Source organism: Martes martes, assembly GCF_963455335.1.
Source record: "Martes martes genome assembly, chromosome: 8".
NCBI lineage: Eukaryota > Metazoa > Chordata > Mammalia > Carnivora > Mustelidae > Martes > Martes martes.
The window spans coordinates 87,446,299-87,460,711 of NC_137895.1; the positions used below are offsets into that span (position 1 = coordinate 87,446,299).

Sequence of the window (14,413 nt, forward strand, 5' to 3'; positions counted from 1 at the left end):
TGGGCAAGTGGGAGGGCAGCCCTCAAGTCCCCTTTAGCCAATTTTAGTGACAAATGGGATGCTCTTTTCATTCAAGTTTGTGTTTAAGTGATGGTGGAACAGCCCCTTCCCTCCAAAATCAAGTTCTCCAGACATACCCAACAGACGTGCACGTGCGAAGCATGAACACACGGACACGCACGTCTTAAGAACATTCACGGAACAACAGTCTTGACGCGACGTGGTAGCGACTGGGTGTGTCTAGAGACTGGGTGTGTCTAGGAAGAGAAGTGACATGAAGGAGTAGGGCCAGGCCTTTGAGCCCAAAGGAGCCTCAGCAATGAGGGGACCCAGGACAAGAGCCATCTGAAGGCGATGCAGCTGTCTGGTAGCCTAGCAGGAGTCCTGAATCCCTGGGCTGCCCACATTTGCCCCCCGCCTCCCTCACTTCATAGCCAGTGAAAAAAGCCCCCATTGCCCAGGAAGCACAGCTGGGGCCCCTCCTGGAGGGATGGGATGGTGCGGTGCCAGCATGTCCAGGCCCCCCTGTGGGTCCCACAGAAAGCAGGTGCAGGGATTCAGACAAGACAGGCTTCAGGTGTGTCTTGGCTGCCACCTCTGACCACTTTAATGGCTTCATTTGTTCCCTGGATCAGGGCGCTTCACCAGGTCCCTCCCGCTGGTACCAAGGAGGAGCAGCCAAACAGGGACACTGCTGGTAGAGGAAAGTGGGGGCGACCGGAATGCCCCCTTTGGCTCTTCCTGGACCTCTGTGAATACAGAGCACCATACCCAGAAACCCTGGACAGGTGGAATGGCACGCTGCCACAGTCCATGGGCACAGGCTGGGTGGGCTGGGTGACACTGCTGCACCATGGGAGGCTGTTGACACCATCCACTGGCTCCTTCCAGGGCTCGGGGGTGCTGTCGAGGTCTGGGGTGTGTGTCACCAGCTGGGAAGTAACAGCCAGAAGCCGTGCAGGGCTTGGCACCACCTCAGGGTCTTGTAAACTTGGACAACACGGAAGCCCTTCCCTCCTTCTTGCCTTCCAGTGTCATCCCTCACTCCTGGTCACATCTGAGGGGCACTGCTGACCGGAGCCTCAACCAAGGTGCATCTGCTCATTTGTTCATTTATTCTTTCAACGAATACTGGTTGGGACCTACAGTGTACTAGGTACTGGGCTACTCCGGCAGAGGAGACGCTGTTATCCCCACTGCCTCAAGTAAAGGAGCCACCACGATAGGGAGTCACTGTGTGAACACGAGCAGGCACGGCTTGTGCATGGGGAGCTCTGGGATGCCGGGCAGGGACCCCTCCTCCTTGGAGAGCAGGCCGTGATCTGGGGTCTAGACCCCCTGGCCCTTGCTGTTCACTTCAGCTCTAGAAAAGTTCATGACATACGCCTTCAAGAGGTTCCCCATTTCTGGATGAGGAGAGCGAGGTCCTGGAGTCCCGCATGAAGTAGAGAGTAAGGCTGGAACCAGGACTCCAGGACTGTCGTCTCCTGTTCCCTTGCACAGGGTCTGGGCCCATGCCACAGCACTCCTCAGTGCGCTAGACATACAGGCATTGTTCCACGTGACTCTCCCCGTCGCGGGCCTGCTGGGCTGTGAGGAAGAGAAAATGGACGCCTGTGGTGCAGTGAGAGTCGTGTAAGAGGCCCTAGAACAGAACTGAAGATCTGCAGTTCAAACCGTGCACATCGTGATCCGATCACAGGACGGACCTTGAGGGCTTCACACGAGCCTGACTCCCCCTGTGGGCTCCAGAGGCCACGTTTCTGGCACACGTATGAGAATACAGCCTGAGTATACAAGGAGAGGGTGGCGCGCTGGCTTGGTTTAGCATTTCTCACGGGTAAATCACAGAGTGAATCCATCTGTGGATACTCAAGATGGATTGCATTTATCTGCTGAACGCACACCCACTTGTCTGTAAAGTTGTGTCTTTCTATGTGAGACATCTCTGCTGCATCATTCACCGGGGAGTTTCTATGGGCAGTTGCTTCTGGATGTGGGGCTGTGTTTTCCACCATCCCCTGGAGGGCCTGAGAGTCCCTGCCTCATGATGGCTGTCATGCTGGGCCACCTGACTCCCAGCTGCCCTGTGGGCACCACATGAGCACACACTGATGCTGAGGACAGTGACAATGGATGATGATGTCGGGAAACTGAGAGCCATTAAGCTGAGAGTGATTGAGTCAAGGCACACTGGAGAGCAGGCAGCTCTCTGTGCTCTGCTTTAAGAGGGGTAAACCCTCGAAAGCCCAGAGACAGAGGGTAAAAAATGTAAAAAAAAAAGAATGACTCATGATTACAAAAAAAAAAAAAAAAACAAAACCCATTTCTTAGAGGAAGCCACTCAGCAGAGGACACTTTGAATTAGCTGGCTTTCTTTGTGTGCAACTCAAAGGGCAATGGATGGATATGCAGCTTTGCAGGGGGGACTTCGAGGGTGCAAAACCAAGTATGTTTCTGGAATCAGTTGGGACGAAGCAGTTCTGAAAGGGCCAGCATCACATATTTGATGCAGGTTTCATCTGAGCAGCCCAGACGCTGCTGTGACCTGCCTTTCCAGAAAAGGGGTGAAAGGGGGTGTGACCCCACAGGCAGGTGTCTCAGCAGCCTCTGCGTGATTTCCTGTGGTGGGTATTCTGGGTATGCTCCCATTGGGCCAATGAGAGACACTAACTCCTTTTAAAGGAATGCATCAAAATGCTTTTCCTTCCCCCTCCCTCTCCCCCGAGGGCTGGTTTATTAAGCAAGAGTTGGCCAACTTGGAGTGAGCCCAGAGACTAATGAATATGATGACGGAATTGGGAAATAGGAGGTATGGGGAGCGGGGAAGAGCACTACAGTAGACCAGTCAGTTTCTTGGTTGTTGTTGGAGTCGCCAGCAGATACCCTTAAACCTCAGCGAGAAGAATTCAAGTCAGAATCCAAGGGCCTCTGGACTTTAATGGTCAACAGGGAAATCTTCTCTCCAGAGAAGTGGTGAGACTTCTGTAGATTCTTTCGGGAATGATATAGAAGATATGATTCTGCAATAAATGGAGTTCTTTCTTGTTTGTTTTGGTTTGGTTTTTCTCCGGAGCATTTAATGTCTCTTGAGATAAGCACCTATATTCTGCATCCCGATAAGGTTGTTTAGGCATTGTGGTATTTAAGGATTTGGTTTTAAACTATGATTTTCCTACATCTTTAAAAATTTCCTCTTGATCAGGAGGGAGACAAACCATAAGAGACTCTTAATCTCACAAAACAAACTGAGGGTTGCCGGGGGGAGGAGGGTAGGGAGAGGGTGGTTGGGTTATGGACATTGGGGAAGGTATATGCTATGGTGAGTGCTGTGAAGTGTAAACCTGGTGACTCACAGACCTGTACCCCTGGGGCTAATAATACCTTATATGTTAATAAAAAAATTTTTTAAAAATTTCCCCTTGAAGGGACCGATATCCACCTAGCCCCTCCAAAGTGGATCTGACATGGCTCACATAACTTCATAATTTTGCACACATTGTCCTTGTCTTCTGGTGTGTGTGTGTGTGTGTGTGTGTGTGTATGTGTGTGTATGCGTGCATGTGTGTATGTGTGTTCTGGCTCTGCCAGGTAAGAGGGATTTTTTTTTTCAAGGGTAGGCACAGGATTCAGTTGAATCCAAGATGAACTTAATAGTGTTCCCTACTTTCTTTAAATTATTTGCAGTGTCTACGATCTGGCTATGCCACCAGCCATCTGAAACTGTATTGCTGGGTAACTTTGCTGGGTTGCTGAGTCACATAGGACATATATAAGGTTTGGGAGATATTTTGTGAAGGAAGGGTAACCCAGGCTAAAGACAATCACATTCCACTCATCACTCCCTCATCATTGAAGAATGAATGAGAAGTCAGAGTAGGGAACATAAGGCTTCATAGACAAGCGAGCACTCTCAGGGAAAGGCAAGACAAAATAAAGCTTGGACAGAGTCCAGAGCTGGAGGAGGAGAGAGCTGTAAGCTCACCAGCTTGGGTAAAAACTGTCATTCCTCTTCCTTCCAGTGTGGGCTGGGGTTCTCAAGCTGAAGGGCGGCGCAGCTTGGTGTTTGCCCTCAGTGTGTGAGTATGTTACCAGCTGAGGTCATCATCTGGCAGATGCGGGCAGATGCCCCAGCTAGGTGAGAGGCCCACTCTGGTGTCTGCTGGCAACACCCCATGGTATGGCACTTCCACCAGAGGGCAGGCAAAGCAAGGAAGGGCTGGAGTGGTAGGGGAAGGCAAGCTCAGTCCCTCCTCTCCTGCACCTCTCCCCATGATGGAGCCAGAGTCCTGGGCAAGACCACAATACCTCTCTAACCCTGGGGGAGAGACAGATTCTGAAAGGAGAGAAGTCAGTCCTTGGATGCTGGTTCTGCCTCTAACTCATTTAACCTCATCGTTATAACTGGGACAAAGTGTAATGATGTGAGTGGGTCCAGAAATCTATAATTCTCAGGCACTGCCTTCCAGTGATAAGAAAATACAATGGAAAAGAAAGGGTTCTCATTCATCACAAAAACTCTGAGATGCCTAGGGATACCCAACAGCAACAGTACCAATGAAACAAAATGCACAAGAATGACCAGAAAAGAATGAAAACAAATGGTAGGAATTGCTGTACCAGAAACCAACATGGAATAAGAAGCATTAGTAATTACAATGGTGTGATCACGCAATGAGATTAATGGAGCAGAAGAGAAAATGTATGAATTCAGCACGTAATGAAAGTGGTATTTTTTAGTTTAAATAAAGTATGACTTATTTTTTTCTTTATTTAAAAACTCTGTGTGTGTTTGGGGGGGGTTGGAAATGAGGATGTTTACATTTATGTGGCAGAAACGTATAAAAAGGAAAGAGCCATTATCCAAATTCCCACTCTTTAGTATCAATCGCTATGGTTATTTTAACTTATTTACTTTCGTAAATAAATACTTCTTTCCAAGTTAATGTCTTTTAATAAATCACATACAGAATAAATAAGCACAATGTCCTTTAAAAATAATTCATGGCTCAAAGTTCTGCTAAGATGGCCAACAGGCTGGACCTGGTTTGTCTCCCTCCCTCAGGATCAATCTTGAGAAATTTTAGAAACACGTGGAAGGCCTGGGAACTAAGAACTACCAATGACAACCACAAAAACTATGATGAAGCCCAGGGGGCTCTGAGGCTGTTTGAGGTGATTATAGGGGCAGGTGGTAGCAGCAGCCTGGGACTGAAGCCTGAGGTAGCAGGGGGAGGGGGCGGTTTGGAGGGAAGGGTCTAAAGTTTGGTCCTTGCCTACTGTCTGCCCCTTTACAATAGAAATCCAGAGCAGCAGTCCAACCACCAATGCCCTTTTCTGCAGGTCAATATGAAGACAAATTTACCTACTTCGTAGGTCGGGTTGCCAGATTCAGCAAATAAAAATACAAGATATACAGTTCAATTTGAATTTCAGATAAATGATACATAATTTTTTGATGTAAATATGTTCTGTGCAATATTTGGGACATACTTAATTTCTCATGTTGTTTACGTGAAATTGAAATTTAACTGTATGTCCTCTGTTTTGACTGGGTGACTGGGATAGTAATGCCTGCCCTGAGTATCAAACCTGCTGGTAAGCAGTTGGCCTCCGTAGAACTAGGGACTCATTTGGGCTTTACTCAAGGATGTGAGGGAGGCCTGTAGGGTAACCAGCTGTTATGGAGCTTCTCAAACGGGGAAGAAGAACCAGAGTCTGAGCCTGGCTCATTGGGAAGTTTCCTTGTCAGCTCTTGGGATTTTGTTCAGCATGGCAGTTCCTAAGCTCCTCTTCCACCATACCCTTGGCCTCAAAGTCTAGAGCTGCATAGTAGAAGGGTAGAGTAGAAGAGTAATTTTGAATATTAATTCAAAAGTCTCCCTCAGCTCCAAACTTCTGCCTAGCAGCCTAACCTGTTCAGTAGCAAGACCCTTGCCTACCTGTAGACAGCCATGGAATAAGGCTAGACTGCAGCTTGCTTCATGACCAGGGGGTGGTGGGGGAGAAGTTATTTTCTGTGGCTTCAAATTATCAAAATATTATTATAACAGAATTAGTTGTTATTTTTCTTGTGAAAGTTTCTCTTCCATTTTATTCCTTTGCATACAGATAACTCGGTATGGAATGTCTGGTAGCCATATTCTAGAATAAACTCGTGTAAACATAGCCTAAAAGATAGGAAGCCCATTTCTGTGCAAAAGTCAAATCTGGGAAGACACCAATATCTGGGAAGATTTGAATGAGCCTCCACTATCTGCTTTCGCTTGCCAGAACTTGCATGAAGTTTACACTGAAAATGGCTTTTGGGTGTCCTATCACAAAAGCAGAGTGTTCCCCAGCCAGAACCGCCCCCGTGCTAATCTGAGAGCCATCTGTCAACATGGACCATCTTTCAGTCTCATCTTTTGCCAACAGCACTTCAAAACAAAGTCTCCAACCAACACTGCTTGGAGGTTTTATTAGCTCATTCTATTAATTTCTTGACAGCTTCACTTTGTTTCAAGGAAATCATGACCTAATTTAAAAAGAGTCAGATTCCCTGTGTTTAGGTGTACAGTTCTATGGATTGTAACCAGCATGTGTCAAGTTCTTTAGTGTGACCCTAATGCCTTTGCGTGCAAAGGAGCCTATTTCAATTCATTTACTGCTCTGCTCCCAGGCTTTCAATGCTTCGACCCAACGGGGTTATTGGTTCAGCTGATGCATCTGAGAAGTTACTTAAAAGCAGCAACTTTGCAGCAAACCTTTTTTTTTTTTTTTTTATCACAGAGTCAAACCAAGCATTTTGCCTTCCTACCAATTGGCCTCTGTCCTGCTGGATCAGTGCAGTGTTTTCCTGGCGGCGGCTGGGGCTTGGGTGGAGGAGACCAGGCTGAGGACCAAGCTACGGAGTGACCCAGTTGGAAAAACAAAACCCCTCAGTTATCAGATTATGCTAATCTACTTTCCAGGATCCCAACCTCCCTTTCTCTCCTAAAGCATTTTAGAAGATTCCATTTTGAGAAAGAGCCCTGAGTGGCAGAGGGCTGAATAGTTGCTGGGAGTCATACTGCCCACAGGATAACTAGTATCACATAATGTTGACTGACAGAGTTCGGTATGAAGCAGGGTAAGTTGTCAGTGGGGCTGAGAGAAGGTTCTGCAAAGACAAGGATCAGGTGGGGATGGGACAGTTTCAGAACCAATACATAATCAGCTGCAAAATCTGACAGAATCTTTATTTGATGCTTTATTTAACACAATGAAAGAAAGCAGAAAGCAAGCATTACAGGACTATGCAGGACTATAAATGTGTGCCTGAGAGGGTTGTGTCAATACTATTGAGGGACAGTTCACAGGGGGATAACAACTTGTCATATGGGGAACTCCTGAGTGTAGCTCCAACGCACAGGACAGTTAGAAATCAAAGGGAAGAATCCTTATTCTGTAGCACTGAGTTTTGGTTTTCAAGAGGGGCATAGGTCATTTTCACCCCAGAATCGTGGAAGACGGAGACAGCTGATCATAAGATGGACACATCAAATGGACATGTGCTTGTCTGAGTGTCAGTGATTTTTAACCTTCTGATGGTGAATGATGGGAGCTCAGATACAGCTGGTGTAGACAGTGAAAACGAGAAGGAGGACACGTCAGCTGTAACTAGGGGCTGAGGGAAGTTGGAGGCAAGAGAGGAGACGTGGCCTGAGAGAGGGCAATGCAGCTGTAGACAGGGACAACGTGGGACCAAGAGCCGATGGCAGGACTTAGTGCTTGTAGCTCTTCCTGCTGGAGGATGAGGTGGTGGTGTACTTGATGGTGGAGCTGCTGCCTCCAGAGGAGCTGAAGCCACCGCCCATGCCTCTGCCACTGCTGGAACTGAAGCCAGCTCCAAGGCTGTGGCCGCTGCCATAGGAGTAGCCGCTGCCTCCGCCCAGGCCTGAGCCACCGCCCATACCGCTGGCACTGCCATAGCCACCAGCGCTGCCATAGCCGCCAGACACGGTGGACTGCACCACAGCTGTGAAGGGGAGAGGGACAAAGACACACAGGACACAGTGAGCTCATTCTGCCAGCCTCAGTCCAGTCAGAGGAGCACAAGGGCAAGGGAAGGAGGTGAGCAAAGGTACTTACAGATGTTGACTTGTCCAACGCCTTCGCCACTCAGCCTAGGAAGGGAGAAGACACAGGGGGCATGAGACCTCAGAGAGCTACCCATGGACCAGAGTGGGAAACCTCGATGTGAGGATAGCCCATGGGGAAGCTGCCTTGGAAACGGTTCTCTGAGAGTAGCCACTATGGCCATAACTAGGGTGCCTTCAACTTGTGTCATGGCCCGACATCCTGAACCTGGATCCAGGATGTTTGAGGGGCTTCTGTGCTAAGTTACCCACCTGCACTCCTCGCCCTCCAGCAGCTTCCTGTAGGTGGCAATCTCCACATCCAGGGCCAGTTTAACATTCATCAGCTCCTGGTACTCCTTCAGCAACCTGGCCATGTCCTGCTTGGCCTTCTGCAGGGCATCCTCCAGCCCAGCCAGCTTGTTCTTGGCATCCTTGAGGGCCATCTCCCCACGCTGCTCAGCATCAGCGATGGCGGACTGCAGGTTGGCACACTAGAAGAGGAATATAGGCAGGATGAACTTGAGATTCAGTCCTCTAGAGGAGCCTGACCACACTTCTTTCTAGTGAGGAAGAATTCTAGAGTGTAGAATTGGTAGAAAGGGAACCCTGCATCTTCCTGTCTAGCTGTTTGACTATCTGCTAACCTTTTCACATCTCTGAGATTGTTATTAACGCCCTATGCCTTTTGTATTAACCACCTGTATGAGGACGTGGATGGTGACTGATTGAGTCTACAGTCTACATATTAGAAGAACTGGACAACTGGATTTTTTTGAGTGTTGTCTCCAAAGTCAAATCTGGACCACAGACACAAATGTGTCTGGCATGTCCACAACTAAATTTGCACATTAAAAAATATGGTCCCTTGAGGAGGTAAATTTTCCATAAGACGATTGAAACCCTTTTCTCATCCCAGCTCAGAGTCACATGTTTGGAAAACCCTGCTCTGCCCGTTTACTCTTGCCTCTTTTTTTGAATCATGAGCAGATTTGCAACATCTTTTCTCAACTTGTACAGCCTGCCTTTCCTCCCCATTTGTTTCTTTGCAGCTCCCATACAATCATTCCTCTAAGATCAATCCTGTTGCTGTGCTTCTAGCCCATAATCTACTCCTGTGACCAGGAGAGATGTTTCTATGTGTTTGTATCATGCTCTTGGGATTGGGCCCATTTGTCCTGAGAGACTCAGTGGCACTTACTAAGGACAGCATGGTCTTTCCTCCCTTGTAGGTTCTAGTGCCCAGAATATGTCCAAATTATGGTTGATGACTGACTGATGGTCTAGCAAGGAGATAATACTTTTCTTCCTTTCCCTACTCCCACTCTCTGCTCCATCCTATCTTCTTTTGGATGTCATAAAGGTCAGATATCTGTCTAAGGATCATTTGGTTGAGCTTAGTAGTTTCCTTCTTTGTACTGTGTAGCAAGGTGGTCTGTTCACCTTGACCTGCAGGAGTTCAGAAGGAAAGAAAAAAAGTATGGGCTTTCACATATGAACAATGGCTTTCAATTCCCAATCATTTAATAAGTTTGTACCAAATAATATTACATCTCTAAGAAAAGTAGATGGCACAAGATTATCTGCTGTTTCACAAATGAATAGTTCTGGAGGATCATTGAGCACCTAATGTTGCAAAAAACAGTGATGTTCTTCATATCTATGGTATTCACAGTCAGGGAGAGGTTAAAGGCAAAGTTCAGGAGTACAATGTCATTAAAATCTTTTTTTTCTTCTATTTTTGGCTCTTGCTTTTTACTCTTCCAGCCTTCAACAAAGGGACTGAGACACCTAATCTTGATAAACTCACCATCTTTGGGTGAATTCATTTTGTGCTGCTTCATGCTTATTGATTTCTCCTTTGTATCTAAAAAGAGGAAGAGCAGAGATGCTTGAGCCAATGAGTAAAGAATTTTTAAAAAGCCTGTCTTGACCCAACCTTTCACACTAAATGGATGGTTCTTGAATTGAGCTATCAGTTCATGGAGGCTAGAAAGTGACTACTCTCTCATTTTCTCCCTTAATGTGTACTTGGTGATGAAACCCACTGTCTATTTTGTTTATTCTGATTTTTCTTAGGCAATAATTTGCCATTTTTATTTCAACTGGATATTTTTTCCTAAGCAATCATGCCCACAACTAAACCTGGTCACTCATAGACTTGAAATATGGGCTTCAGAAACAAGCTCCTATCTCCGAAGTTCTCCACCAGGACTGCATGCATCTGAGCCCTGAGTCCAGGCAATCATTAAAGGAGGGAAGACATTCCAGTTGCCTCCTGAAGTTGTTGAGGTACTGCTCACACATAGGCTTCAGGTTTGGCCTTATGGCTGGTGCTCTAATTCTGAAGGTGGGTTCACTTGGTGTCTAGTAACTTGTTCTACTGCTCCAGGAACCACACCCAGAAGAAGACAAGATGGTCATTTCCCAGACATTGAAAGAAAATAAGATGTTTGTACTGTTAGATTTCTAAATAGGTCAGGGTGGTCTCCATGGTGTTGGGCTACTAAACAATGTAGAGAGGTTCAGTTTGGGATGCATGTTCCCCCCAAATCTTTTTCCTTCTCAACCCACAGATCTCCCCAGTGAAATTCCCCCAAAAGACCTTTGAGATGTTCCTTCCCTATAAGTTACTGTGGCCATCAATGATTTTTCATCACTTCCTCTCCTTCTCTTGACAAGCAGAATCACAAATGTAATTTAAAATAGTTTTTACCAGATAACATTGTGCAAAGCTTTTATTTTCCAGAGGATGTCAGTAAAATGGATGTTGAATGTTATCTAATGATTCAATTCTAATCTAAACTTCCATTTAGTGTAAGTATCTCTCTGAAAACATTCTTGATAGATGGTCATGCTCTGTTTCTAGAGTAAATTCATTTTTAATGGAATATACGTACTTGTGCATCTCAAATATTTCTTTTTCTCACATGGACCGAAAATAATATTATCTTTCTTTTCTTCTTTTTGCTTTTCATTTTTTTTTCTTCCTACCCAGAGCCTCAGAGCAGGTTATGACTGGCCTTTTCTTTGTATCTCATCATAGACTCTTCAGTGGTAAATGTTAACCCATTCCATTCTCTCACTGCCTTCTTTTGCTTCATGCTTATCAAAAGTAGAGTATTATTCCCTGGGAATGATGAAGGACACTTAAGAGACCCAGTGGTTTTAAATGATTTCCATCACCTTCTGCCTGTTGTGGACATGGAACCCACCTGGCATCCCAGGGGAGAGCGAGTCCCAGTCCCCTTCTCCCTCCCTTCCTCCTGAGTCTCCCCCTGGTAGGACACAGGTTACTTGTCTAGTTTGGGGACTCTGGAATCCCAGTGGAGGCAGGTGCTCATGGCTCACCTTGTCGATGAAGGAGGCAAACTTGTTGTTGAGGGTCTTGATCTGCTCCCTCTCCTCAGTCCTCACCCTCTGGATGGTGGGGTCGATTTGCAGGTTCAGAGGAGTGAGGAGATTCTGGTTGACGGTGACCTCTTGGATGCCTCCAGGAGGGGACACAGGGAAGCCAGAGCCCCCATAGCCACCAGCAAAGCCAGGTCCACCACCGAGCCCAAAGCCACCACCAACTGCACCACCAAAACCAAATCCACTTGCGGCTCCACCTCCATAGCCAAAGCCACCTCCAACACTGCCACCATATCCGCCTCTAATGGCACAGCTGCCCCCTCCGATGGAGATCCTCTTGGAGCCACCCAGGCCATAGAGGTTCCTGCTGCCAAAGCCGGCTCCTCCACACGCTCCACTGAAGCCACCACTGCCCCTGGAGTGGGACACGGAGACACTGCTGAAGCCAGAGCGGCAGACCCCTGGGACTCTGGCTGAGCTGGCACTGAAGCCATGGTGGCTGATGCTTTGGCTCTTCATGGTGGATCTGCTAGACATGGTTCCTGAAGAGGAGAAGGCTGAAGAAAGCATGGAATGCTGGAGGGTAAAGGTGAGAGGAGGAGGAACATGAGATGCTTTCCAGAAGCCACTGTGCAGGGTGGACTGGACTGGGCTCATCCTGAAAGGTGACTTTGCATGTTGGGTAGGGCTGGCTATTAAAAACAGTGAGACTTCATCTTTGTTATTAGAATAGTTATGAAATATGAAGATTGCTTTTTTGGCTTCTGTTAGCCAGGGAGATATTCTCCTATCTTTAATCTATGATTGATATCAACACAATAAGACTATTCTAGGAGTTAGACTTTGTCTCAAACAAAGGTTCAGAATGTTTTGCTTGTGTATCAGAGTGTCCTGAGTGCTCTCCTCTCCAACCTGGTATTTTCTGACAGCTGGGAACTAGAAATCTGAAAGTTATCTATTGCTTATGACTGAACAAAAGATTAATATTTTCCAATAATTGCAAATATGTGAAGTTTGACTTGTTTTTTTCTGTTATGTAAAATGTTGGATAGGCAGAAAAATATAAGAAGAACTTAAAAAGCCCTGGATGCCCATCACCCAGATTTTGTTATTGTATCTCAAGGTAAGCCTTATTTCATTCATAACTTCCCCCTCTTTCTTAGTCCACCTTAAATTTATTTGAAAAGAAATTCCAGAAGACCATGTGATTCATCAGTAAACAATTCAGTTTTTATCTCTAAATGGCACACTGTTTTTAAAAATGACCAAAATATTATTTTTATATCTTAAAGTTTAATAGTGATTCTTTAACATGATGAAGTGTCTAACATCTAAATGCCCTGTATTCTCATTCAGGATCCAAACAAGATTCATACATATTTGTTTGAGTGATGTATCCTCCAAATAATATGTCTTTTAAATAATTTAACCATCCATATTTTTTTCTTGCAATTTATTTATTAAATAAACTACATTAATTTTTCCATAGAATTTTTTTTTATTCTTTGTCTTTGCATCCACTGGTGTCATTAAATATGTTACTCTCTCCTCTGTGTTCCTGTCAATGGGAACTTAAATCTAGAAGGGTAATAAGTTTATTTTACGTATTTAAACTTTTCTAGAAGTAGGTGTAGTTGAAAGTGTATAAAAATGAATATTATCACTGGGGTGGCTGTGTGGTTGAGTTGATTAAGTGACTGACTCTTAATTTTGACTTGGGTCATGATCTCAAGGTCATTAGATTGAGCCTGACATTAGTCTCCCTGCTCAGCACAAAGTCTGCTTCAGATTCTCTACATCTCCCTCTTCCCTTCCCCCCACTTGCACACACACCCACTCTCTCTCAATAAACAAATAAATAAAATCTTAAAAAAAGAACAAATATTTTAAAACATAATGAATGTTTTTTATATATATATATATATATATATATATGCTTAATAAATATTTACATATTTAGAAATGACTAAGTAATGTGTATTTGTCCATCAAAATAAATTCTCAAGGCAAGTCTCCAGCCATATGATTGAAGATGTTTCTGTGCTTTGAGGGGACTATTTGCGTGTATACTTCCTTTAGGTGTTTCAATTATGCTTGTGTTGGACCTACTTTATCTTCTTTATCTGTATTTCCTTTTGACTCTCCTTTAACACACTTTGCCCCATCCTCCAGTTCATGAAATTCTCTTTTCTCAATATTGTCCTGTAAGTCCTTTATTGTGCATTTAGCATACCTATTGTCCTTTGTACTGATATTAATTTGGCCTTCATTTGCACCGTGGCTTTATTTTTCTCTCTGCCTCATATCTGACTTCTCTAAGTAAAGTTTTAGCTATTATTATCTCTTTATATGGTTTTTATTCTCAAATTTAATAGGGGGTTTATTTCATTAATTTTGGTAATGTTTCATAGCAACTTTGTGCTGGTGTGATCATTACCTGTCTTTCATTTTTCATATTCATTTCATTTTCAAACATATGTTATCTTTTGTGGGTCCTAAAATGGTTCATTTCTGACTACTGCTCATCCATGAGTGAGGTGAACTCCTTCTTGACCAGTCACTCATTTGTAGAAAGTATTTTGGGGAAAGGTATTTGGGGAAAGTATTTTGGGCCATATGCATATTGGGTGGATAATTCTTACTCCTCAAAACACCCTACCCAACAACTGCAGAGTGGCTTGCATTTCCCAGTCACTCTGATTTTTTCTTTCACTAACAAAATGTTGCCAATAGGCCTTGTCTTTTATTGGTTTTTCAATTCTACCTTCACATTTCTTGAAACTTCATGACCAATAGGGTCCTGCCTCAAGTCACACTCCTACTTCTAACCATTGCAAATAAGGACTTCTTGGATTTGTACATGAAGACTTGTCCTTCACATTGACATACTTGGGCTAAATGAGTCAACAGTGCCTGGCATATAATAAAACTTCAACATCAGGCTGCTTCTTTAGCTTGTG

General features: G+C 45.0%; 1 protein-coding gene across 1 annotated transcript; it reads right to left on the reverse strand.

Moving 5' to 3' along the window:
• Positions 1–7,745: 7,745 nt before the first annotated feature.
• Positions 7,746–11,990, reverse strand: LOC308347114 (keratin, type II cytoskeletal 6B-like; the record flags this gene model as incomplete). Its single annotated transcript, XM_080810261.1, has 4 exons — positions 7,746–7,999; positions 8,113–8,147; positions 8,373–8,593; positions 11,451–11,990. 4 exons carry the CDS (start codon positions 11,988–11,990, stop codon positions 7,746–7,748), a joined length of 1,050 nt encoding a protein of 349 aa, XP_080666387.1.
• Positions 11,991–14,413: the final 2,423 nt, after the last annotated feature.